The sequence below is a fragment of the Fusarium subglutinans genome, assembly GCF_013396075.1.
Source record: "Fusarium subglutinans strain NRRL 66333 chromosome Unknown NRRL66333_c0000001, whole genome shotgun sequence".
NCBI classification, from domain to species: domain Eukaryota; kingdom Fungi; phylum Ascomycota; class Sordariomycetes; order Hypocreales; family Nectriaceae; genus Fusarium; species Fusarium subglutinans.
Genome location: NW_023502064.1, coordinates 258,717 through 282,236, shown reverse-complemented (window position 1 = coordinate 282,236; position 23,520 = coordinate 258,717). Strand labels below are relative to the sequence as shown.

At 50.3% G+C, this 23,520-nt stretch overlaps 8 protein-coding genes across 8 annotated transcripts; 5 read left to right on the top strand and 3 right to left on the bottom strand.

The window, feature by feature from the left end:
- Positions 1 to 533: 533 nt before the first annotated feature.
- Positions 534 to 3,303, bottom strand: FSUBG_99 (uncharacterized protein; the record flags this gene model as incomplete). The annotated part of the gene is made up of 4 exons (XM_036688460.1): positions 534 to 692; positions 745 to 2,425; positions 2,482 to 2,600; positions 2,812 to 3,303. The coding sequence occupies 4 exons, from the start codon at positions 3,301 to 3,303 to the stop codon at positions 534 to 536; spliced, it is 2,451 nt and encodes an 816-aa protein (XP_036544237.1).
- Positions 3,304 to 6,272: 2,969 nt separating this feature from the next.
- On the bottom strand, positions 6,273 to 7,015 carry FSUBG_98 (BET3; the record flags this gene model as incomplete). The annotated part of the gene is made up of 4 exons (XM_036688351.1): positions 6,273 to 6,584; positions 6,635 to 6,857; positions 6,913 to 6,921; positions 6,981 to 7,015. 4 exons carry the CDS (start codon positions 7,013 to 7,015, stop codon positions 6,273 to 6,275), a joined length of 579 nt encoding a protein of 192 aa, XP_036544236.1.
- Positions 7,016 to 7,440: 425 nt separating this feature from the next.
- On the top strand, positions 7,441 to 8,651 carry FSUBG_97 (U5 snRNP-specific protein; the record flags this gene model as incomplete). The annotated part of the gene is made up of 4 exons (XM_036688240.1): positions 7,441 to 7,572; positions 7,622 to 7,748; positions 7,798 to 8,553; positions 8,602 to 8,651. The coding sequence occupies 4 exons, from the start codon at positions 7,441 to 7,443 to the stop codon at positions 8,649 to 8,651; spliced, it is 1,065 nt and encodes a 354-aa protein (XP_036544235.1).
- A 1,580-nt stretch (positions 8,652 to 10,231) lies between these two features.
- Positions 10,232 to 11,587, top strand: FSUBG_96 (uncharacterized protein; the record flags this gene model as incomplete). Its single annotated transcript, XM_036688129.1, has 3 exons — positions 10,232 to 10,952; positions 11,008 to 11,312; positions 11,363 to 11,587. The coding sequence occupies 3 exons, from the start codon at positions 10,232 to 10,234 to the stop codon at positions 11,585 to 11,587; spliced, it is 1,251 nt and encodes a 416-aa protein (XP_036544234.1).
- Positions 11,588 to 14,043: 2,456 nt separating this feature from the next.
- FSUBG_95 (cellular nucleic acid-binding protein) lies at positions 14,044 to 14,812 on the top strand (the record flags this gene model as incomplete). Its single annotated transcript, XM_036688019.1, has 3 exons — positions 14,044 to 14,149; positions 14,198 to 14,361; positions 14,411 to 14,812. 3 exons carry the CDS (start codon positions 14,044 to 14,046, stop codon positions 14,810 to 14,812), a joined length of 672 nt encoding a protein of 223 aa, XP_036544233.1.
- A 1,696-nt stretch (positions 14,813 to 16,508) lies between these two features.
- Positions 16,509 to 17,972, bottom strand: FSUBG_94 (indoleamine dioxygenase; the record flags this gene model as incomplete). Its single annotated transcript, XM_036687908.1, has 1 exon — positions 16,509 to 17,972. The coding sequence occupies one exon, from the start codon at positions 17,970 to 17,972 to the stop codon at positions 16,509 to 16,511; it is 1,464 nt and encodes a 487-aa protein (XP_036544232.1).
- Positions 17,973 to 19,197: 1,225 nt separating this feature from the next.
- On the top strand, positions 19,198 to 21,088 carry FSUBG_93 (actin cortical patch protein; the record flags this gene model as incomplete). Its single annotated transcript, XM_036687797.1, has 5 exons — positions 19,198 to 19,298; positions 19,370 to 19,382; positions 19,442 to 19,529; positions 19,612 to 19,850; positions 19,910 to 21,088. The coding sequence occupies 5 exons, from the start codon at positions 19,198 to 19,200 to the stop codon at positions 21,086 to 21,088; spliced, it is 1,620 nt and encodes a 539-aa protein (XP_036544231.1).
- A 1,014-nt stretch (positions 21,089 to 22,102) lies between these two features.
- Positions 22,103 to 23,296, top strand: FSUBG_92 (pheromone alpha factor receptor; the record flags this gene model as incomplete). The annotated part of the gene is made up of 2 exons (XM_036687686.1): positions 22,103 to 22,853; positions 22,905 to 23,296. The coding sequence occupies 2 exons, from the start codon at positions 22,103 to 22,105 to the stop codon at positions 23,294 to 23,296; spliced, it is 1,143 nt and encodes a 380-aa protein (XP_036544230.1).
- Between the last annotated feature and the right edge of the window lie 224 nt (positions 23,297 to 23,520).

Below are 23,520 nucleotides of genomic sequence, written 5' to 3'. Positions count from 1 at the left end.
ACAACGGCAACAATAAGCGTGGTATGTAATTTTTCGCCGTGAACTTTAAGGATACACCGGATGAAATAACTTCGACACTTTACACAGATGGGATATCACCTCCCCCTTCCCCCTTTCATCTTTCATCCTTAAATAAAAATCTCCTGAAACTCTTCCAGGATTTTTTCCACCCATGTACCTCAGATCCGCAAGCAAAATGACGAAGTGTGGTAACAAAAATTAACAACAAAAAGACAGGAGAGGAAAGAGACGGAGTAGGACAATGTGAAGTTTCCAAAGAAAGAACCATGTCAGCAGTGCCGAACCTGTTTCAGTCAAACACGGCGGAAGCGTCGGTAACATAAACAAAAAACAAAAAAAGTGCTCTTTTCCCCTGAAGCCACCACATGAGGGAATTTCACCTCCAGGACCAGATCGCCGAATGACCATGATATAGTTTCCACTCAGAACGCCGTGACAAATGATGCCTGATTAAGTCTGACCCAAGATCGTGTGTGTGTAATGCCAGCCAACCCAAACCTTCTCGCAAGTCATTAATCTGCTCCTATCTCATCTCCCATGGGGAATGCTTCCGTAAAATTGAAGGCCGAGTTATCACCATCTTGGTCGTGGAGGAACGAATCAAAGTCAAAGTCATTGAGCACGTCACCCGAGTTGAGGGGGTTGGCCAACTCCATGCCGCCGCCATCAAACTACAAGCAGAGTCAGTATCCGGTTTCACCACTAAGAAGAGATTGCACATACCAATGGGCCAAAGCTGTTATCCATACCCATCATTTGATTGGGGTCGTGCTGAGGAGCTGGTGGCTGAGGAGGAGGAGCGGTTGTTGCAGCTGCGGGAGCATTAGCAGCTGGGCCAGTCGTTGGCTGACTATTCTGACCGGTGTTGCCAGCTTGCCCATTCTTATTGAAGTTGGCAGCATTGGCGTTTTGAATGGGTGTCGCAGGAGCTGGAGTCTCCTGTGACTCGTTGTTATCGTTTGAAGGAGTCGCACCAGCATTATTGTTGAGGTTCTGGTTCGCCTTCTTATTGGCAGCAGCACGCTTGAACTTGTTAGTACCTACAGAGTATACTTCACCAGTTAGACATACCTTGTCCTTGGCGGTCTCGCCCTTCTTCTTCTTGGGGGCAGCCTTGTTAGTTTGGCTAGGAGTTGGCGGCGCAGCTGCTGCTTGTTGAGGGGATGCTGTCGTCCTGCTGTTGGCTCCATTTGCGCCAACGGGTGGTGCTTGGGGAGGAGGCATCGATCGTTGCTGGGGAGTTCCCTGGATCTGAGGACTTTGCTGTTGCATCTGCTGAGGCACCATCTGTCCATTGGGTGCTTGCTGCCACTGCTGGGGGTTCCCTTGAGGCCCTTGGCCTGGCTGGCCTTGCTGTTGTCGTGCGGCGGCCATCATCTGTTGCTGGTTCATCTGTCCATTGAAGGGTGCACCAGGGTGAGAGCTAGGGGGTCGCATGCCGCCATTCATCGGAGGTTGGCCTCCCATGTTGCCATCCATCTGCTTGAAGAAGTGAGGTGCCATGTTGGGATCCATCTGGTTGCCCATGAAGTTCATGGCCGGGTTAGGCGAGCCACGGGATTGACCACCCTCGGGGACCGGTGAAGGAATGCCAGAGTTGTTCATCTGGGGTGTGCCGCGCTTCATCTGCTCAGCAGGGTTGGGCGAGGCACCTGGTCGCATGGCCTGGGGCGATGTATCCGGGAACTGGCCGTTGGGTCCAGGAGGACCACCTGGTTGTCCGGGCTGGCCTTCTCGGGGCATGCCATTGCCGCCGACGGTATCTTGCTCTTGGCGGGCCATCATGAGTCGCTTCTTGTTCTGCTGCTCTAGAAGCATTAGCTGCATTTGATAGTCTTGGAGGGCATGGTTGCTTCCCCCTCCGTTTTGGGGACCTCCAGGTCCCGCCCGGATGCCGCCTGGGCCTCCCATCTCGCCTGGGTTGTAGAACGCATTGAGAGCAGTTCCATCGGGACCCTGTGCCATCATTGGGGATCCTTGGCCTTGAGGAACGGCATGGGGCATCTGCTTGCCTCCCATCTGAGTACCATGGTGTTGCTGCAAGTTCTGCGAGTAGGTCGCGATCGACTTTTGCTGAGCGGCGGGCGGGGCGGCGGCAAAGTTCTGCAGCTGCGTAGGATGTAACGAGTTAGGGTTGATGCCATTGGCAAGTAAGGTTTGTTGAGCGGCGGCAGTGTTGGCTCCTCCGGGCATCTGCTGGCCTGGCATGCCTTGACCGGGACGGCCATTGGGCATCATGCCGGGCTGGTTAGGGTTGAACGGTGCGCCATCGATGCGCTGTCGCTTGGAGGGCGAGGGAGCGTTCTCCCCAGACGCTGGCGACGAAGGTCTGTTTTGGCCATCCATACCGGAGGGATCTCGCTGCATCTGGTTCTGCTTGGCCTGCTGTAGCATCATTTGAGGGCTGGATATCACTGTTAGGCGGGGGGCTTGTAATACGATGAGAAATAAGATGCTCACTTATTTTGGTTGTTAGCCATGGCGGCGCGGGCCAGGTTGCCCTGCTTCATGTTCATCATGCCGCCGTTCTGCATGTTGCGCATCATCTGATATTGCTGCGTAGCCATGTCTGGTCTCATCTGTCGCAGAAGTTCCTGCTGTTGATTCTGCTTTAGCCGGGATTGCTGCTACATTGCCGCCGAGGGTCAGCATTGGTCACCAGCCAAAGTGGTTACCAAATGTTAGGGGCATGGCAGTCAATCTGACACCATCATCCATTGAGTGGGTGAGATGCCAGACTGGAGTGCCCTGGATGGCAGCATGACAGAAAGAAAAAAAGAGATGGCTTACCTGAGTATGCTGAACATATTGGTTAATGGTATTGTTTCCGCTCTTGGCGCGCTGCGCGTAGTAAATGTCCCAAAAGACGGAGAACCACTCGTAGAGAAAAGAGGTATCGGAAGCAGGCATGGGAAGTTTTGGCGGTGGCAAGTCTTCGGGGAGTTTAGAGTCGATGTCGTCCTTCGAATCGGTATCCATGGGATCGTCGCCAACACCGTTGATGATATTTCCGTTCTCGTCGCGACGACGGTTCGTGCCATCCTTACTGAGGACATTGACCTGTTGATCGCTGGAAAGGAGAGACCGGGCGCAATCGTACATTCCCATGCGAATAAAGTATTCGTAGATGTAGGTGTTAAGAACGCTGCGCTGGTTATCATTTGCCTGTTGGCGAGACGCGGCGGCAGCAGCCGCAGCGGCCTGGGGGTTGACAGCGCCGTTGTTCATCATGGGCATGGGGGCACCTCCAACAGGACCACCCATGGGGTTCATGTTGGCCATGTTGACGTTTGGATTCATAGCCATGACAGTTGAGAAGTGACCGGAGAGGAGACAGAGAGAGGCCTATAGGCTCTGCTGCAGCGACGACAGCAGTCGGGGGCTCGTGTAGCCACGGGGGCGTGCCACCAGGCGGAGCAGCGCTGGATAGCGTCCCAACGTGGACGTGACGGGCAGTGAAGCCAAAGGTCGCGAGCCAAGGGATCACCAGCGAAGGAGACGTGGACGCGGTCCGAGTTGCCAGGCGCGCGGTCGGGCGGGGGGCGAGGATCGCGAGAACCACGAGACCAGGAGACGAGAATGGGAGGCGAGCCCGAGTAGAGGGAATTGGAGGATCGTGTCAGGCGTCGGCAATCGGCGGAAAGGAATATCGTAGGAAATCAAAGGTGATAAAAGCGTAGCGTGCACGACAGTGCGATAGTACGCGATGCGATAGTCGACCGATAGTCGATGTCGCGGTGATGAGTTGGAGATAAGAAGTATGTAGGATGAATATGGTGTGGTTGGTTTGGTGTAGGTTGGATTTGGCGGAGTGTCGAGGTAACTGGGAGTGGAAAGTGGGCGCTGGGCTTGTGCTTTCCTGAGGTGATGGACGCTGCCTCAGTTGCTAAGTGTAAAAAAACGAGTGCCTGGGGTTGGGCATTCGCCAGGGGTGGGAGGGTACTTGTGGTTCTGCGGGCAGCTCGAGCAAAGACCAAGTACCTTGGAGAATTCGACGGAATGCCCCCAAGGACAAGCGGGTACCTCCAAATTATATGCTGAGTGCCCTTCTATCCAAGTACCGACAGCAAACGGAAACGATCCAAACGCCAGACGGACGGGAGCAGTGGAGGACGGGAGAGACCCAGTATAAGGTAGAGTAGATAGATGCAGTAGGTTGATCAACGTACGTCAAACTCTTGCTGCAATTATCAAACGCGACAGATACTCGCCGTTTGGAGCTTTTCAAAGCAGATGGCACAACGGCCGAGTAGAAGTGAGGAGCTTTGTTTGATGGAGGAGGAAAAGAAAGGTGTGAGGGCGAGTGAGCAAAAGGGAGCAAGACAGAGGTTGTGGGTGAAAAACGTGGTCGGTCCTTGATTTGGGCGGTGGGAATCCCTCCAGTCAGTGAGTGAATGAAAAGGAGGAGGACAGTCAAACTTTTCTTCTTCCTTCTTCCCTGTGAATCGCTCCCTGAAACTTTGTCAATTGATAAAGTCTATGAACAACGGCCACTTGATCATGTGAAACGTTTATTTATTTTTATTTAAACATACTCAACTAGCACTCTCCGCATATCAGAATTGGTACCAACAGTCAGTGATGCGCCTCCGATGGTTAGATGCATGCAATTTACAAGTACAGCAGACCAAAACGGTAAAACACAAATTACATACAAGGCTGGCCGTCTGTTAAAAGCTTAGGTTTTCCTGGGACCTGGAGACAGATCCACCAAATTGGGATGCCTTGACTCCTTGCAGCTAAAAGAAATCGGGACGGTCGATCATAAGAACGAATGGGCGCATATAAGCGAATCCAACGTGAACATTGAAGTCAATGGCGAGATGTTGAAAACCCTCGAGATTCTGTCAGAATTGACTATTTTAGTCCCTCATTGTTCTCCGTGATCGTCTTCAAAGACATTCGACTTGGCCACAAACTACCGAGACCGGTTTGATGCACATAGAACATGTACAGAAGGGAGGCTGGCTTCTAACCGGGGTTAAGCACAGGGCTGCCAACGTGCCCTGTGAGGCTCAGTAAGCTCAGCGCGTCTCAGCGACACTCAGCGGCCTAGACCGCAGCTGTAGTGGATGCTCTTCGGGGGCTCTCAACCAAGGTTTGCACGTTAGCGGACCCGAATGATCATAGGTCGCGTCACCCCACACGATGGACCCTTGATCTAAGGGACGCGCCCTGGGGCTAGACGGACGGTCATCCTCGCCATTGGCGCGCTGAATTTGTCGCGTTACATTCTGGTACGTAAATTTCAGACCAAGGTGCGTAATTTACAGACTGTAGCTCAAAGTATTGCTAGTCTTGAGACCTCAGGCATGATATATCGGAGACAAAACGGTAGCCCGTTTGCCTCAGGCACATGTGTTACCGTCATTATGGTCTGAGCCTGTATCCAGGGAGAAAGAAAACTTGTGGCGTTCAGCCAGGGTGTCAAAATCAACCGGGCTAAGGACATGCTGATATTTGGTTAAACTTGTCTAAATCTTTTCATCACTTGTTCACAAGGCCCTAGGTTTTCTTGCCTCCCTTAGGTACCTCCACTAACAAATCCCTTTTGACTCCCAATTGATCGTCCGTCGTTTCGTGGGGATTTGACGTTATCAATCTACTAAAATCTGCCCTTGTGGGATGGGCTTTAACTCTTCGTTGTCCGGTGGGGTTGAGATATAACCAAAATCGCATTTGTAGATAAGATAATGAGTTTGTGTCGTTTGCTGATTAACTCAATTTTGTGGAAGCTGAGAGAAATTAAAACCAAGATCCATGATGCCTCTATAGTAAATGAGAGGGGGATATGTTTGTTTTGGTGCTCTCGCTTTCGTTTATTACGGCAGTTGCTCTAATAAAACAAACTTCAGCTCGCAATATACGAACTCTCATTACCCAGTAAAACGAATGCAAAATGTTTCATCTTAATATTCTGGCTCTATCACTATGGCGTGAGCTCAATTAACCGGCATTTGCAGCCTAGCACGTGGCTGACAGCTGTCTTCCATGGGTATCTACACGTGCCGTGATCCCAAGCCAACTCTCACAAGATTGCTAAAACGAAGTTTGTTCCGTAAGTAAGTTTGCTTCCATGCCAATCGCCCTGATCGGCACAATCTCGCCGTCTATGCCGTCAACGATCATTTGGGGGCATCTCTCCCCTGAAAATCTAGAATTTCTCATAGCCATCCATCCATCCATCTGTGTCCTGCAATTGCTAAATCGTCATCACATAATCACATTCATAGCTCCCCCTTTTGCGTCTCTTAGTCATCCTCAGGGGGCAGTTCATCGTCAAGGTATCGAATTAGCGATACCCTCATCTCTGTGCTGTCGTTGCCCCGCAACACGTCACTGACAAAGTGAGCTTCAACTTGCATTTGCACCATCTCCAGGGCTCCTCGTAGCACTCCACACAGAATGTTGGAGTACCAAAGTTGATCTTGCGCTCGGCCATCGTCGGGAAGCTCGACAAAGTCGGCCAACGGATTCTCTTCGAATACCAGCGAGAACTGGTCATTTTCGCTTGTCCAATTCATCACTTGGGGAGTAATGTTGAGGAATATCTTGAATCCAACCTGTTTCTCTCGTTAGTCACTTTCTAACACTGCGCATTAAGTCTCCCTACCCTGGAGATCATTTCTGCCGTCTCACGGAAGTTAACGCATCGCTTCATGGTATTGGATTTGGCGAGGTAGTCTTCAATAAGTCGCAGACCAATGTTGTAGCCCATCTTGTCGAGTTGCTTGTTCACTTCGGCATAGTCGCTCTCGTAGTCCTTACATAGCTGTGCGACGATAGTTCCGTAGGTCAAAGTGACGAGCTCAGCGTTAACCTTGTCGATTCGAGTTCTGGTACTCTGTTAGAAGGGGCGTTCCGTTACGGGCTCGTGCGATTACAGCTTACTTCCAAATTCTGGCACCAAGTTAGCATTTGGTAATTTGGGACCTGAATAGCTATCATGATGGACTTACTCCTCGCCCACGCGGGACGCTTTGTTGGCCGCCATTATTGCGACTGTGAGGGAGGGGCTGTGGAAGAGTTCAAGGACAGCGACCGAACTCTACAATCAACAGGACGTTGGCGCAGAGTAAAAGGATCGTAGAAATGGAAGAGACTCCAATATCATACGGAAACAGAGCTATGTAAATGTAGCTTGAACCGGGGAGGTGAAGCAGTAGCGGCAACACCGCTCTGGAATGTCGGTGCACGGAGGGGTGTAACGCCGATCTCAGGAACAATCCTCGGCCCGGCCACCAATCATTTGTAGGAGCTCGATTTACTTTGCATGAAGCCCACCAGCATCGTCAAAAGTGAAGCAACAGGAAGCTTCAATTTCACTCGACAGCTCCAGAACTCGACAAGAGTTGGCGCATTTGCATAACCGGCGTCGCATATAACCATTCTTTCCATTGATACCCTTTCAGCTTCGCCATGTCCGCCGAAAAACGCCCTGCCGATGGAGATCCCAGCTCTTCTCAGTCGCTCGTGAAGCGACAAAATGTCAACTCCTCTACGGGCGCTCTTGCGCGTCTGAACGCGTCAAGCAATGCGCTGGTACAATCTGTATGTTGGACAGTGTCTAAACTTGAGGTCGCTGGACTGACTGCTGCAGGCACCTAGAACAAGTGGGCTTCAAGCTCCTGTTATGGAACTGTCAGGACACTCGGGCGAGATTTTTGCAGCAAAGTTCGATCCTACAGGCAACTTGATTGCTTCCGGTGGAATGGACAGGTCTCTAAGTGAGCAAGGAACAATGCTTCTTGGGCGACAATGAACTGACTTAGGCAGTGCTTTGGAGAACCTATGGCGATTGCGAAAACTACGGAATATTAAATGGTCACCGCGGTGCCATTCTGGACTTACAATGGTCACGCGACTCGGAAATTCTATATAGTGCATCGGCCGATATGCACCTTGCAAGCTGGGATTTGACATCGGGCACGCGAATCCGCAGATATGTTGGGCACGAGGAGGTTATCAACACGGTGGGCATCAGCAGACGAGGAGAGGAGATACTTGTCAGTGGTAGCGACGACTCGACAATCGGAATCTGGGACCCTCGATCGAAGAACGCCGTCGACTATATTCAGACCGATTTCCCCATCACCGCCATTGCTGTGTCTGAGGCTGGTAACGAGATATACTCAGGCGGCATCGACAACGATATTCGAGTTTGGGACTTGCGAAAGAAGTCGGTGATATACTCGATGCTAGGTCATTCAGACACCGTCACCTCGTTGAGAGTTTCGCCAGATTCTCAGTCACTTGTCTCATATGCCATGGACTCTACAGTTCGAACATGGGATATCCGACCTTTTGCACCAACAGAACGACACATCCGAACTTTTGACGGTGCAACGATGGGTATGGAGAAGAACCTTCTCGGAGCAAGCTGGGACTCAGAAGGCAAGAGAATTGCAGCAGCATCAGGAGATGGAACAGTCATGGTCTGGTCAAGCGAGACAGGCAAGCTCGCTTACAAGCTGCCCGGTCACAAGGGCACAGTCAATTGCGCAGAGTTCTCGCCAAACAAGGAGCCTATTCGTAAGTGTTCTGGTGATCGTTTTCGAGGCGGTGACTAACAAGTTACAGTACTTTCTGCATCGTCAGACCGCACAATGCTACTTGGCGAGTTGAAATGAGGAGGATCAGCAATAACCCAATATTCTAATCTACTACCCGTACGCTCCCTGACATATTGAATCACGAGATGCGCGCTCCCGTGTCAGGGCTCAGTATTCTGGTAACCTTTACGCCATTGAGGCTTGCCTCCGAGGGCGTACGAAAGGAAGGGCATCACCCTCACCCTCACCATGGCTGAATAGTGTAGCCGTTAGGATGGCGCAGGGAGCTTTGTGTAACCAACTCTCTCCAATATTGCCAGGGAGCATGAATATTCAATCTGGGGAAGTTCTGGAGATGGTTAGAAAAGCGGATTACAGCATGTACAAAGTTCTTGAGATGACATTGGGAAGGGTGAAGGAGGCGTTTATGGCTTGTGTCAAAAGATGAGACACGAGCTAGGGGCACGCATAGATGTTTATGCTATATGTGCAAATAGTCGATTAATAGTAAGCCCTTGAAGAAACAAGCCACATCAAACATGATCAAACTTGAGGGAGATGTTATCTTCCAATGAAGTTAGTTGTATGTAACCCTTCCTCTGACGCTATCCAATTATCGTGAGGTTGCAGCTGCATATAGCCAGAATACTTGGGTTTCAGGTTCATACCCCTGGTTGGCTGTGAGGCGCTCCAAGCAAAATGCGGCGAGCTTCAACATGAGACGTTCAGGTGCAACAAGACAAAAAGGCTCTAAAACTTGTAAGTTCGCGATATAATTGTCACGATTTAAGCACAACATAAAGTCATTGTGCAAATATGTGATAGCATCATCTTGAGCTGAAGGTCGACGGTAGACCTCGAGAGATAAGCCGCATATCGACTAGCTCTGAAGCTGGTTACCCCTGGATAGAGCTCGGACTGGGTAGTAATTTGTAGATCTCCACCTCCCACGTTTTTCCAACACACGGGACGTCCAACCCATCGTGCTAGAGCAAGTTATCAACTGTAGCAGGTTAATTTCGTGGAAGCCAACCAAAACCCATCGCCGCAAACAGCCGTAGATTGTAATCACATTCTCAATCCCTGTTGTTTATGTCCATCCTTCAACAGCTGAACCTGGGCTCCTCCTTGCAGAGAGGGGATAAATTATCCCTGACGCGGGTTTGTCCCTTTCGGAGGACCCATAGGCTAAGGTTCATGAACATGGGTCCTTGAACCTTTCAGTTCAATCAAGGGGTCGAAAAAGGGAACCTCGTGTGAAAACGACAAGACAAACGACGGGCCATCTGCCCACTAACATAATTAGATCATGACTGAAGCCGGGGCCTTTTTTTGCTTTATCGAAACCTGACCCTCTTTTTATTGTCTCTGGGAGCCGTCTTCGTTCGTTCCCTTTTTTGCCGTTGTTGTCTCAGAAAAAGTCAAGACAGGTTCTTGTACCCTTTTTTTGTTATTTACTTGTTGCATATATTGTTCCTTCTCTACTAATAATGACTGAGATGGTACAAGTTTTCATGTTGAGCGTGTAGTTTTATCGTATGTTCTTTTTTTTATGATCTCCCGTGGATATTGTTGAAAATTCACGATAGCGCCGCCTTAGTCGCTTTTACCTGAGTCGTAACGGATCTATATACTGCCTCGGGTGCCCCCGTCGAAATATGGACATGAACCGTTCTGACATGGAGAGGCTTCGTGCTGATCTCATACAACGATCAAGGATGGAGCGAGGTGGTAGTCCAAATGGAGGCGACGTCAACCTCGATGTCAACGTTGATGTCGAAGCTCAGCACAGTATACAAGAACCTCGTTCGAGTCCTGTGCCCCTATCGCGGTTGCTGAGTCGGAGAGAACCTGCTTCAATGACGGGACAAGCTCAGCTCGTCGAGATCGAGAGCGTCAAGTCTCAAGACTCGAATACGAACCGCCCTGCAGGCTCTCGAAGATTTGCTGTACCAGGGTTCCTGCGAATATGGGGACGTAACAACACAACACCACAATCCGACGATGTTCGCCATGCTACAGCTTCTCCCGCGCCGCTTCTACCCATTGCCGAACCTCTATCGCCGACAAGACCTGAGCCTGTGGCTGCGCCTTCAGAAACGTATCGATCGCGACGTCAAAGACGACAACGAAGCTCTCCTCAAGATCCATTGGAAGCGCATCTCTCCGAAATTCTGGGTGGATCAACCATTAGACGGCATCGAAGACGGAGGGAATACCATGAAAGGGAACGCGACCGCCATAGGTCGCGAAGAAGTCATCAGCGACATCCCAAGTTTTTTCTGGGCTGTATACCATGGGTTCGATCGAGGCGCATGAGAGCACAGATCCTGAGGTGTTTGACTTCAGGTCTGTTTCTTATAATTCTCGTCACTGTCTGTAAGTCACGACCCAATTGTGCCGCCTCTGTAATTGCGAAACTGATCAGGAATAGACCTCGCCCTCTCAATGACACACAAAGTCAACACGCGCGAAATGAACATCATGCTCATTCTCGTCGTCTTGTTCGCCGCCGCCTTCTTCTTCCACGGTCTTATCAGACTGTGTCTCCTAATAATAAAAAGTAATCGCGAAGCCGCTGAGCGGGCAAATCGACCTCCTCGATATCGTGCGCCTCGATATGCCATCCCTCCTGTTCCCATTCCTGTTGTTCTTGCGCAGGATGAGGAAGCTGTCGGTATGGAGAGTGAAGCAACAAAGACACTACCACCAGCCTATGGGCGATGGCGCGAGACAGTGGTATGTACCTAGCTCGTAGCTTTTGACTGGGCGACGCTAACAATTTCCAGCGAGTTGATCCAGATCGTTTGTTCTGGCAGCGCAACGAGGCTGTGGACCTTTCTCAAATAAGACCTAATACTCGAGCTGGTCCCAGGCCACCGTCGTATGTTTCTGAAGATGGTATATCGTATGTGGTCGAGGCGCAACCTCGATCAACAGCACCAACAACTGAAGTGCCTCTACCAACACATCCATCAGAGCTTGGTAGAGTGGCTAGGGTACCAACTGAGTAGGAGTTATCAAGGGACAATTTCACGCCGCATAATAGCGAGCAATATGCATGGTTTATATGAAAGCGAAGACACATTTGAAAACCCAGAGCCTCTCAGAGGCATTGTTGAAATCAGCATACATGAGCATCTAAAGTATTGATATCACATATTAGCAAAGGTTTACATAGTATTGCCGTTGAGAGGAAATTGAGGTTCAGGATATGAGATACCTGAGAGGGAGAAGCAATACAACAGACCTGTTTTAGGCTGAAGTTGCTCGTCGGTGATTAGAGACCCAGTCGCAGTGATACTCAACAGGTGACGATTGCTCAATCTCGCGATCAGGTTATCCCTTTCGTTTGAGCAGGGAGTAATTATCTCGCGGCGAGTCTCGGAAGAGGCGTGGAGTTGCCATGGCCAGGGTTTGACATCACGCGGTTATATCCCCTGCCAACTGCAGCTGCGCCAGAAAATCAGAATTTCCCAAAGGAAGAGTTCAACGAAATTTCAGCTCGGAACAAAGACGGTATCAGAAATGTCATTCTGGTGAAGCCATCTGTATTCTGTGTTTGCATGATAGGCCAGTTGGAGAATAAGGTTGAAGGCCTGTATCACGTGAACACTTTAAAGTGAATCAGTGCTTCGTCAATTCGCTTGGCAGGCACAGCACGGCCAGATGGGAAACCACCTCATCCTTCCTCCAGTGAACTCCCATTCTTTCCTAAAGCAGAGAGGTTCGAGTTGAGGTGTGAAAGGCAAAAGGTTAGTCCTGATTGGAGCGTGGGCTTGACCCCCAGTTACCTTAGCGGCTTCTCTGCCCTTTGTCCTTTTAGTTCAGCGCGTTTATTAGAGCGTGCGTGATGGTAAGCGAGGGTGAAGGGAGAGTCTTCGGTTGACTGAATGAGTTTATGAGAATAAGTTGTGCTCTTATAGTGACTGACTGAGTTATGCTTGAGCTACTTTATCTGATGTGTGCGTATAATCACAAATCACGCTTCACAGTCATTCAGAGCTCACTCAGGCCTAAGGTTCATTGACTGTTACACAGCTGTATCCATTCCACCGAGGCATTTCAATACCAACTCCATTTCCCCTCCCCCTCCCTCGTCCGTCCTTTTGGCTAACAACTCCCACTTCAGTTGCGCCGCTGAGTGAGCTCGGTGAGCCTCAGCAAGCAAGCCTGAGTCGAGGTCGCCCCCTCCCCACATCCCAACATCCACAATCACCATAATGGATCCTGTTTCCGTTCTGATTCGACTCGTTTGTGGGTGGTAACTCGAGTTAGGCCTCGTTAGTGTCAGTCTCGGGGGTCGGGGTCGTATGGTGAAGAAATGGCAGGTAGTGTGTCATTCGCTCCTTGCGCTGTGTGTGCCCGCGGTTGCTCCCCTCATTTTGAAAATTTTTAATTCGAAAAATTATTCCCATTTTCCCAGTTCCATTTAGGACAAAACAAAGAACCATACATAACAAATACCATTTCTCTTTGGTGTTGAAGTGCCCTTTTTCGGTGTCTCAAATACCTCTCTTCCTATTCATTATTTTTGCTCAGCAAAATCCACTTATTGGATCATCGTTATTTTTACTTTTCTCTTTTCTTACTCTACCTACCCATCAAGCTCCCTCCGAGTCCACAAAGGTATGTTGATGCTAGAGTGTGCTGCATTGCGGTTTTTGGTTTTGTGCTGCTGCTGTGTGTTGCTGCCCCTCCTTCGCGCGACAACAACGCCCATATTCGACATGCCTCGCCTATCGCAAATATCCGAATACTTTGAACCCCCGTTTTCGAATTTATCGAATACATAATCAATGTCGATTTTTTGTTGCGATTCGAATCTCGTTCTTTGCCCTCAAATTCGTCGATGCAAGAAATCCCTCGTTTGAAGCTTCAAGCCTCACAACCCACCTCCAAAAGCCTTCCGTATTTGGCCTCCGTGTACGACCCGATATTCCGGCGCAAGCTCCGGTCTTCAACGGTCCGCGTCCGAACTATATCGCATTTTATCTCCCGGTTCTCTCGAGAGCTCTGATCTTGGTGTTGCCCCTCGGCATACTCGAAGTGCGGGGTTGACGATCTGGGATTGTCCGAGCTTATCATATGACAATACCAATTGGACAATCACATTGTCCAGACCTTCAATATCGAAGCTGAGATAAACAAGACCCGTGGCAATCTCAACGACATCTGCGCGACTACGAAGCTCATGGCGACTTGACATAACGCCCATGTCGCTGTCGACCTTGGGTCCTCGGCGCCTTGGAAGAACGTATTCGACTTCAACCAATGGTCATATTGTCTTTCATTCCATGCTGCACCAAAGACACGATGGAACATGCCGCTGCGATCTACCCTGGAGTTGCGACAAAATATCCCTACTGGCGACTAGGTGACAACAGATACAGCAGCAGCACCGCAATGCACAACTGAATATTGCATTAAACACTGTTACTAACTTTGTTGATTCAGACCTATCTTCAAAATGTCTTCCCTCTCTCGACGTGCTTGCTACAAGTGTGGCAATGTTGGCCACTACGCTGAGGTCTGCTCTTCTGCTGAGCGTCTCTGCTACAACTGCAAGCAGCCCGGTACGTGCCACCGATCTGCCAAGACAGACTTGATCTAACTTACAAAAGGCCACGAGTCCAACGGATGCCCTCTTCCCCGAACCACTGAGGCCAAGCAGTGCTACCACTGCCAGGGTCTTGGTCACGTCCAGGCTGACTGTCCTACTCTCCGCCTGAGCGGCACTGGCACCAGCGGCCGCTGCTACAACTGCGGCCAGCCCGGTCACCTTGCTGTATGTGATGGCGTTACCCTGAATAATAAACATAACTAACATGTAATAGCGCGCCTGCCCCAACCCTGTTGGTCCTGCTATGGGCCGTGGTGCTCCCATGGGTCGTGGTGGCTTCCCCGGTGGTTACGGCCGTGGTGGTTTCGCTGGTGGTCCTCGCCCTGCCACTTGCTACAAGTGTGGTGGTCCCAACCACTTTGCTCGTGATTGCCAGGCTCAGGCCATGAAGTGCTATGCCTGCGGCAAGCTCGGTCACATCTCTCGGGATTGCACTGCTCCTAACGGCGGTCCTCTTAACACTGCTGGCAAGACTTGCTATCAGTGCGGTGAGGCTGGACACATCTCTCGTGACTGCCCTCAGAAGAACGCTCCCGGTGTTGGCGAGATTCCTCAGGAGGTTGATATTGGCAGCGTTCCTGCTCCTCCCGTTGCTTCTATCGCTCCCGTGGCTTAAACAAATACTGGAGTTAGCTGTTGGTGTATGCCCCTGGTGGCGTATGTCCCAACAGCAGTCCAGAGCGTCGGTCTGGGATGGCCGACACTTTTGCTTTTTAACAGTTGTTCTTTTTGATGCCGACACGTGAACATATCACTACATCCTTACTCTCAAATTATTTTTTTGTTTTGGTTCTTGTTCTTTGATCCGAAGCATGCATTTGCCAGCATCACTTGCCTGGCCTCTACTTGCATGGCATTTTCGGTCCGTCCGAATTCATCTTTGAACCTCTTTTTTATCTTTCACTCGAGCAATACCACATTGTTCTAGCGGTTGCACACAGCCAATACAGCATTGCTGCTATCACCCGCGAGGAAATGTCGGTACTTGTCAGGGAAAGATTTCTAGCAACGAATTTCCTTTTTCCAACATTCACCTAGACTTGTTTGCATGGATCCTTGGTTACTAGGGGGTCTCGGAACGGTTTCTCCGTTATTCGGCACCTTTCCTCAGATACAACTTTGGATCATTCACCCAAGGACTACTACTACGATTTGAACGACAGACGCTGTCACGTGGCTCTTAACGACTTTCGAAAATTACGGCACCCTGCGAAGGATATACCCCGCGAGGCGATGTGTTGGTTGTTGAGCTTGGAAAAGAAAAGCGCAGAGACTCAGGCTTTGATCAGTGAAGATGTCCCCGCTAGGATGCGGGTGAGATTAAGCCTCGGGAGAGCTTGTGTTGTCGCCTGGCGGCAGAAAAGACCAGTGGATGCGTGCGTGAGAGTGGTGGGCTGAAGGCCAGATGATCAATGATCATAGGGGATAGGATGCTGTTTCTTGTGAGCAATGGATTTCTGATTGCACTGACGCATGACGGATTCGTTCGATACGGAAGATGGCATCCTACAGAACGGCAAACAAACAGACAAGCAAAACATCTTGTGAGGACAGAAGCCTTTGAAGTACTGAGGTTGCCTTGCTGATGGCTGTTTGCTTGTGCTCATTGTTTTGGCGTGGCTGATGGATGAGGAGGGGAGGCTGCAGTGGTGGTTAGTGACAGACGCGCAAGATGCGGCGAGAAGAGTTGTAAATGATTTGATACGCACCCATAACCCCAATGAAGCGAAGTGGCATCAACGAAGCAGAATGTGTGCGGCGAGACGTGTTGATGACTGAAGATTGTATTGTATGAGTATGAGCATGAGTACTACGACTGGCGTCATGTTGATCACGGCAGTGCTCTTGTATTTGGTATATGGGACAAAAGCATAACGTCTCGGCGTTTGGGATCATTATTTTGGACGGTTGGTACATGATTATTGTATAACTCAGTAACTAATCCTGTCAGAGTCAGGACTCGGCAGGCTGTTTTTGTTAGGTATGGTATAAGGTAGGTATATTGATCTGACAACGATCAGAGGTATAGGCATCAAAGGGCAAATTTACCCAGGGCATGAAACAGCAACACTGGTAAGGCTGATTTGGATTTGGAGAGGAATTTCCCTCTGTTTAAAATTGCTCAAAATTATGAGCATATTTCATAATAATAGCAAAAAGCGATTGCAGTATCACTGTAATATTGTTCATCTATTCCCAACGCTTGCAATGAGTTGATCATATGCATTTACCATGAATCATCCAATTACTCCCTTGCCCAGCCCATTTAATTTACCCATCAATAATCATTTTCGTTGATATGAGGTCCTCCTCTAATACTGGCAAATACCACCAATCTCATCGTCCATGGTCCACGACCCAGCGAGGCCTTTAATCTCCACATCCTCCGTCAGACTAACATCATCCTGCAATGTCTTGCCCAAAAAGAAATCATTCCTCCCCTCCGTCTGCATCTTCCTCTTCATGAACCGCCTCGTCCACTCCTCAACCGCCGGCTCACCCGTCTCATCCCTCGCCTGCTTCAAGAACGGAATAAGAGCCGTACCGCCCGTGCCCTTCTGGTTCTCTTTGTTCTTGCGCGATGCGACTGCGAGGTTGAGCTTGTTGCGGGTCACTTCGGGGCTGCGGGAGCGGCTGCGCGCGCGGACTTGCTTGGACGGGTTGATGATGTAGCGGGTTACGATGGCGATGTGCTTATCGCGGAAGGCGCTTAGCATAGCGAGACAGGCGTCGTAGGCGAGGCAGAGTTGCTTGTCTGAGTGGTGGGATTCGACGTATTCGCGGATGTTGGCGACGTTGGATACGTCGTTGAGGAAGCGGGCGTGAGGACCGGGCATGTAGCGTCTCATCTCCATGATGAAGTTGTGTCGGTTTGCAGCGCGGCCTCGGTCGGTGTCTGAAGAAGGATCGCGAGACTCGCCTGTTGGACGGTGCTCGATTCCAAGAATGATATCGAAGAACTGAATCAGACTGCTCTGAGCGTTGCTGCCACCGCTGTATTGTCGATATTCCTCAGTGCCGGAACCATCTTCGTAAATGACACCATTGGGGAGGCCAGCCTCTGCCATGTTCTTGCTTCCAGCAAGGAAAGGTCGAATTCGGTGATAAAATATGGTAGGGTCACAGCTCTCGTGCATCCGCTGAAGAATATTCGTCAAGTCTGTGAGACGCTCTGCAAAAGTGCGCAGACAGCGCGTAACAGCAGCACTGTCTCCATGACGAGCAGCAGCAATAGCCGTCAACATCAAAGGAATAATCGGCGCACCACGAGCTTCGATAGCCACTGAAACGAGATAGAACCACGACTCATCAAGAGCTCCAGTATATGTGTTTAGAGTGGCGAGATTCTCAAGGTTATCGATATCCTCATCAACAAAGAGGGGTTTAAAGTTCCAGAGACAAAGAGCAGCATACGTCGCAACAGGCGGTACTTCCAGATGCTCAGAGATCTCCAATAGCGGAACAGAGATAGATGCAGGAAGTCTATCTGACGGCGAATCACCACCCCAGATATATCCGTGGGCCATGAAGCCTAGTAGTGAACAGGCACGTCGCCACTCAGCGTCATGCTCGAGGCCGATCGTCGACAGAACTGGTAATCTGTCGATAACACCGCGTAGTCTGCGGCTGAGAATAAGAGCCTGGAGGTTTGCGGCGATAGCCTCCCATTTGTTGTAGTATGGATCCGGGAGACGGGTTAAGGGAAGAGTATCCGGGAGGAAGCCGTGAGTTGGCGAGATGTCGTACTCGGCTAGGACTGGGATAGAGGGAAGCATTTTATGCGAACAATCCCTCAGAAGTTGTTGAAGTTGTGAGGAGGAGAAGTCACAGGCTGAAACAGAGAATCAGCAGATGCGAAAGAGCCGTGTTCCGGGAACCGGAGACGGAATAGTGGGGCCGCTCCGGGAGGATCAGATCAGAGAAGAAATAATAACGGTGCTGTTTAAAACTCTGGGGTACTAGAAGCCAAGGCCGGTAGTTGTGAAATAATGGATATGATGGAGAAAAAAAGAAAAGATAAAACCAGCTTAAAAAAATTAGTTCTGGGGATAGACTACAAGGTCTAATAAATGACTCTTGCTATGTTTTCTCTGCTAGTTTCTGCGGCGAAACGGTCGAGCAGAGAGCATGATTGGCCGATTCGGGTGAGTGGACAGTTCAGTTGCGAAGAACCACCGTAAAAGAGGGAGGGTTCTAGACGCCACATGGATGCAGAAAAAAGGTTTAATTAGCGCGCTTGATGTGTTTTTCCCTCGTGGTGAACTTGTAGGTGCCATAGAGGTTGCGGAGGGACCGGGTTGTCTGCGGACGTACATACGTGAAGGCGGATCTTACTCCGTCTTCGGCCGATGTATGGTGCTTGGATTTGTAATTTGCATTCACATGTGATGTTTTGGGCTTGATAACGTTAATAGGAGGGCATTATTAACTGATGCGTTTCATGGGTCTCCTGTGATTGCAAAGGTTGTTGTTGACATAGAGTTGAGCCTCTGAATGGTTGGTTTTTGTTACCCTACAGCTAGAGGGAAATGTCTCGGTTTTATTTCCGGCGCGCAGATCACACAACTAAATAGTAATCAATAGAGTAATGCACTGTTGGTGGGAGAGTCACCAACGGCCAAGTGGTTATTTTCTCAGATATGTTTCAGTCGTGTTGGTGGAAAGCGACAAGTTATGGCTTCAACCACCCGAAACTTAATCGTTGTGAGACAGAGGTTATTCAGGCCACGGCTCTTGTGACGCAACCTCCTCAATCTCGTTCTAGAAGTAATTGACTCAAGCAACTTGACGGTAGAGAGTCACTAATACCAAGGTCTTTAACTAGAGATATAGAAACATTGAAGACAAACTCGTACTTGTACTCACTCACCATCTCTCACTTCAATTGCTTCAGTTGGTGTTGAAGCCTTAAAAACCCCCACCCCCACTATCCGCGGCTCGGGTCGACTTTAGGAAGGTGCACGGTACGTACCCCATTACGTCGATTGCATGAGGTCCAACATGGAAGACGCACGAACCACCAACACCGAACCAAGCTACGACGACCTCGACCTTCAAGGTCAACCTCAGATGAGAAGAGCTCCATCTTCCTTAATATCTCAGTAAACAATTTGGGTTACTTGGCCAATAACACGATGCCTGTCCAGCAGCATGTGCTGAACTGGCTCTACAGCGTTCTCACAAGCGTACGTATCCCCCCCCGCTCGTTCGCCAAGTTCAAAAGAGCTGACTCTACGCGCTACAGGAATATCACGATGTGAATCGTGCCTACAACGATGTCGCACAGGCTCTCGACCGATTCCCCTCGCTATCGCCGCGAACCGATGTGCACAGTACGTTCGCATAGAGCTAGCTACCAAACAGCTTGCGCTCTAAACTCCAGCTTTGTCGCATTCGGATATTGACCCTCACCAGCGTTCTCGAACGGCGCCAATGCCTTGTTGCTTCATCTCTCAGGGACTCTTCCTGTTAATTTTCGCGGGACGACATACCGTTTTCCCATTTCGATATGGGTGCCACATGCTTATCCGCGAGAACCACCCATGATATACGTTGTGCCGACTGCGTCCATGATGATTCGGCCGGGGCAGCATATTGATCCGCAGGGTCTGGTGTATCATCCGTATTTGGTGGGATGGGCTGAATTTTGGGATGTACGATCCCCCCAAGCCACAGCTACCTTGTGATGTTCTGTTGCTGACAGAATGACCAGAAATCTAACCTACGGGACTTCCTCAACATCCTGACCGACATCTTCGCAAAAGAACCTCCAGTCGTAGCTCGGCAACCACAGGCCCGACCACCTCCAGCTCAAGCTAATCCAACACCTCCTCCTGTGCCGCCTCTACCTCCTGGCATGGGATCAACTTCGCGGCCTGCAACCCAAGATCCGCATCCCTCAGAACAGCCGCGCCCTCCACCACCACCGCCCAAGGGCCCTCAGACTACATCACCTGCGCAGACACAACCTCAAAATGGACCGCCTTTACCTCCAATCCCGGGACGCTCCCCGGCACAATCTAACCGCATGTCACGGTACGACTCAGCTCCTCCTCTGCCACCTCAAGTTGGAAGTCCAATTGCACAGGATCCGAGATTGCCTCGCCCTCAGGAGCAGTATGCGACTCGTCATATACCCCCTGCTGGACCGCCAATGGCTGCGCAACCTGGATACATGAACGATACCCAGTCGTTTGCGCCTCCATCACAACAACAATGGCAAATGCCTCCACAGCATCAGCAATATCAACAGCCTCCGCAACCTCCGGCATGGACGGCCCAGGCAGCTCCACCACCACAAAGCCCTGCAAAACCACCACCACCTCCTGATCTACTTGACGAGCCATTGGAGTTGAGTTTGCCAAATACTACCGTAGCGGCTCCTCCTATCCCGCCCAATCCCGAAAAGGATGCGTTGTTGCGACAGTTAGCTCAGACACTGTATTCGATCAGGATGCGCAGCCGGCAGCAAAACGACTCAAGCATGGCTGGTTTGCAGGCACAAAGAACGGCAATGCTGTCAGCGATACCAGCCTTCCAAGCTGAAGGTGGCCAATTGACACAATTGTCGAATGTCTTGACGTCAAACTCTAATATTCTACACGATGCTCTTCATAAAGCGGATGCCGTGATCGAAGGATCCAAGAGCCACCCTGTTCCGGATGTTGATGAGCTCCTTGTAGCTCCCACAGTAGTTGCAAACCAGCTATACACACTAGTGGCAGAGGAGAGAGCTATAGGTGACGCCATATTCATGCTTGGACGGGCGGTCGAGCGCGGCCGCATTACACCAGCAGTGTTTGCCAAGACGACAAGAACTCTTGCTAGAGAGTGGTATCTGAAAAAAGCACTTGTGCGAAAGATTGGGCAAGGAATGGGCCTGGCCTCATGACGGGATACCATTCGAGATTTGGATTGACGCATCTCCCTTGCCAAGCGGGGGTTTAGTATTGTTCTTGCAGCTGGCAGCCGGGAAGAGCTCCAGGATTGGCATCGTGCATGGAGTAGCAGTTACGTGGCCAGGCACTGGGCAAACTACGACAAGTAAGAGGCGGAATGCAACATACTTTTGAAACGGAGCCAAACGATCAGGTCGACCGGCTAGCTGGATGCCCGTGAAGTCTATCTTGCGATCTCAAGCCATGGATACGGCGAACAGCTCCCGATACGGTTGAGAAAGACTGGACAGAGGAAGAGTCTAACGATCGAGACCGAAGCGGATAATTAAACTCTTGATATCAAGCTGGACCCCATATCAAATCCACTCCCCTTCACTCCATCCCATCCATGCATGACGGCAATTGGTGTGCACGGAGTCAGGAACACGGGGAAAAAGAAACGAATCCGTCGCTTGGACCGTTAGCTCTCGGCCTGTCAAGATATGCACGGATCGATCTCCTGCACCGAACGAGTCTAGCGGGCTCAAAGAACAATACTAAGCCTCAAAACGCCACGAAATGTAAGAACAATACTAAGACCAACCTCACCCCCACCGACCTTGGCATTCATTCTTGGTTGAATGTGATAACACCCTTTGATTGACTGAATACAAATCCTGTTCCTTACTTTTTGCAGTGCTCACAGTCTTACCTTGCCGCTGACAATATCTAATTATTGCTAGCTAGCTTAACTGTTTGTTCTTCAAGACCGTTCTCGCCTGGTGTGATCTGTTTAATCATGTTGCCACTTTCTCAATTCTCTTCAGCGTTATACAAGACATTCCTTCTCACTTCACTTCCCTCTTCTCTCTTATATATATCGTGAAGAGCTCAGACCTCTTACTTCTCCGTTCGCTCGTGAACTATATCCATCGTTGCCACGTTGAGATCGATCAATCTCTAACCAACAACACATCCCCTTTCACTTCCACTTCACTCCTTTCACTACTGCCACTTATCAAATCGCAATGTCGACCTTTGACCCGTTTACGCAGAACGTCACGTTCTTAGCAGCAGATGGAAACACCACCATCAGCATCCCCGTGATGCTCGTCGACGAGATGCGTCGCATGATGGTCAACACCGTTATCAACTATGCCACACAGCTCGGCGCCTGTCTGGTCATGCTCGTCGTTCTCCTCGTCATGGTCCCCTTCTCCAAGTTCAAAAGACCATTCAACGCTCTTCAGATCCTCAGTCTCGTCATCTGCTCGGTCAGAATGGTTCTGCTCTGTATCTGGAACATCTCCAAGTTCGCCGACTTTTATCCTTTCTGGTCTCACGACTTTAGCCATATTCCCAGCAGTGGGTATGCACCAGCCATTGCCGCCAATATCATCTCACTCTTGCTCGTCATCTCGATTGAGACGATGCTCATGAGTCAGGCTTGGACGATGGTTAAGCTGTGGCCGAATCTGTGGAAGTACATCATCACTGGTCTTTCACTCGTCATTTCTCTCATGACGATTTGTGTGAGGATTGCTTTCACGGCTGTTCAGATCGAGGCGAATCTCGATACCATTCCGCCATGGCACATGCTCTGGCTCATCAAGTGGACGGTCATCATGAACGTGTCTTCAATCTCATGGTGGTGCGCCATCTTCAACATCAAGCTCATCTGGCATCTCATCTCCAACCGTGGTATCTTGCCATCATACAAGACACTCACCCCCATGGAAGTCCTCGTCATGACCAATGGTCTGCTGATGATCATCCCAGGTATGTCCCTCCCTCAAACCCCTCGACGAACCACTCACTAACACTCCACAGTCATCTTCGCCTCTCTTGAATGGGCTCACTTCGTCGACTTCGAAGCAGCATCCCTCACCCTCACCTCCGTCGCCGTTATCCTCCCCCTCGGCACCCTCGCCGCACAGCGCATCGCCGCCAGCAACGCCAACAGCGCCAACTCCTCCGGCGCCTCCAGCGGCATCCGCTACGGCGTCAGCGGGCCCAGCTCCTTCACCGGCTTCAAGGCACCCAGCTTCAGCACCAACCGCAGCGGCGCTACAGACAGGCCTCACGTCTCCGTGTACGCCCGCTGTGAGGCAAGGACTTCGTCTCGCGACCACATCAACCCTGAGGATGTTGAGCTCGGCAAGATCGACGGTGACCATGTCCGGGTTGACAAAGCCTTCCTGCAACGTGAAGAACGGATCTAGGCCACCCCTTTCAACTTCAGCTTCCACGAAAAGACTGCTTTTGGGAAATGGTATTACATGTTCATATTTTCGACCAAAACAAAACTTCTAGCGCGGCGTATCGGCACAAGTTGCTTTTCTTCCTTTTACTGCTTTTATCAGCGAACAGCTTTCATACCCAATGCGGTTGATGATGCTTGAGATGACTCGCATCCTACTTTCTTTAGTTTACGATATCTCTTTTG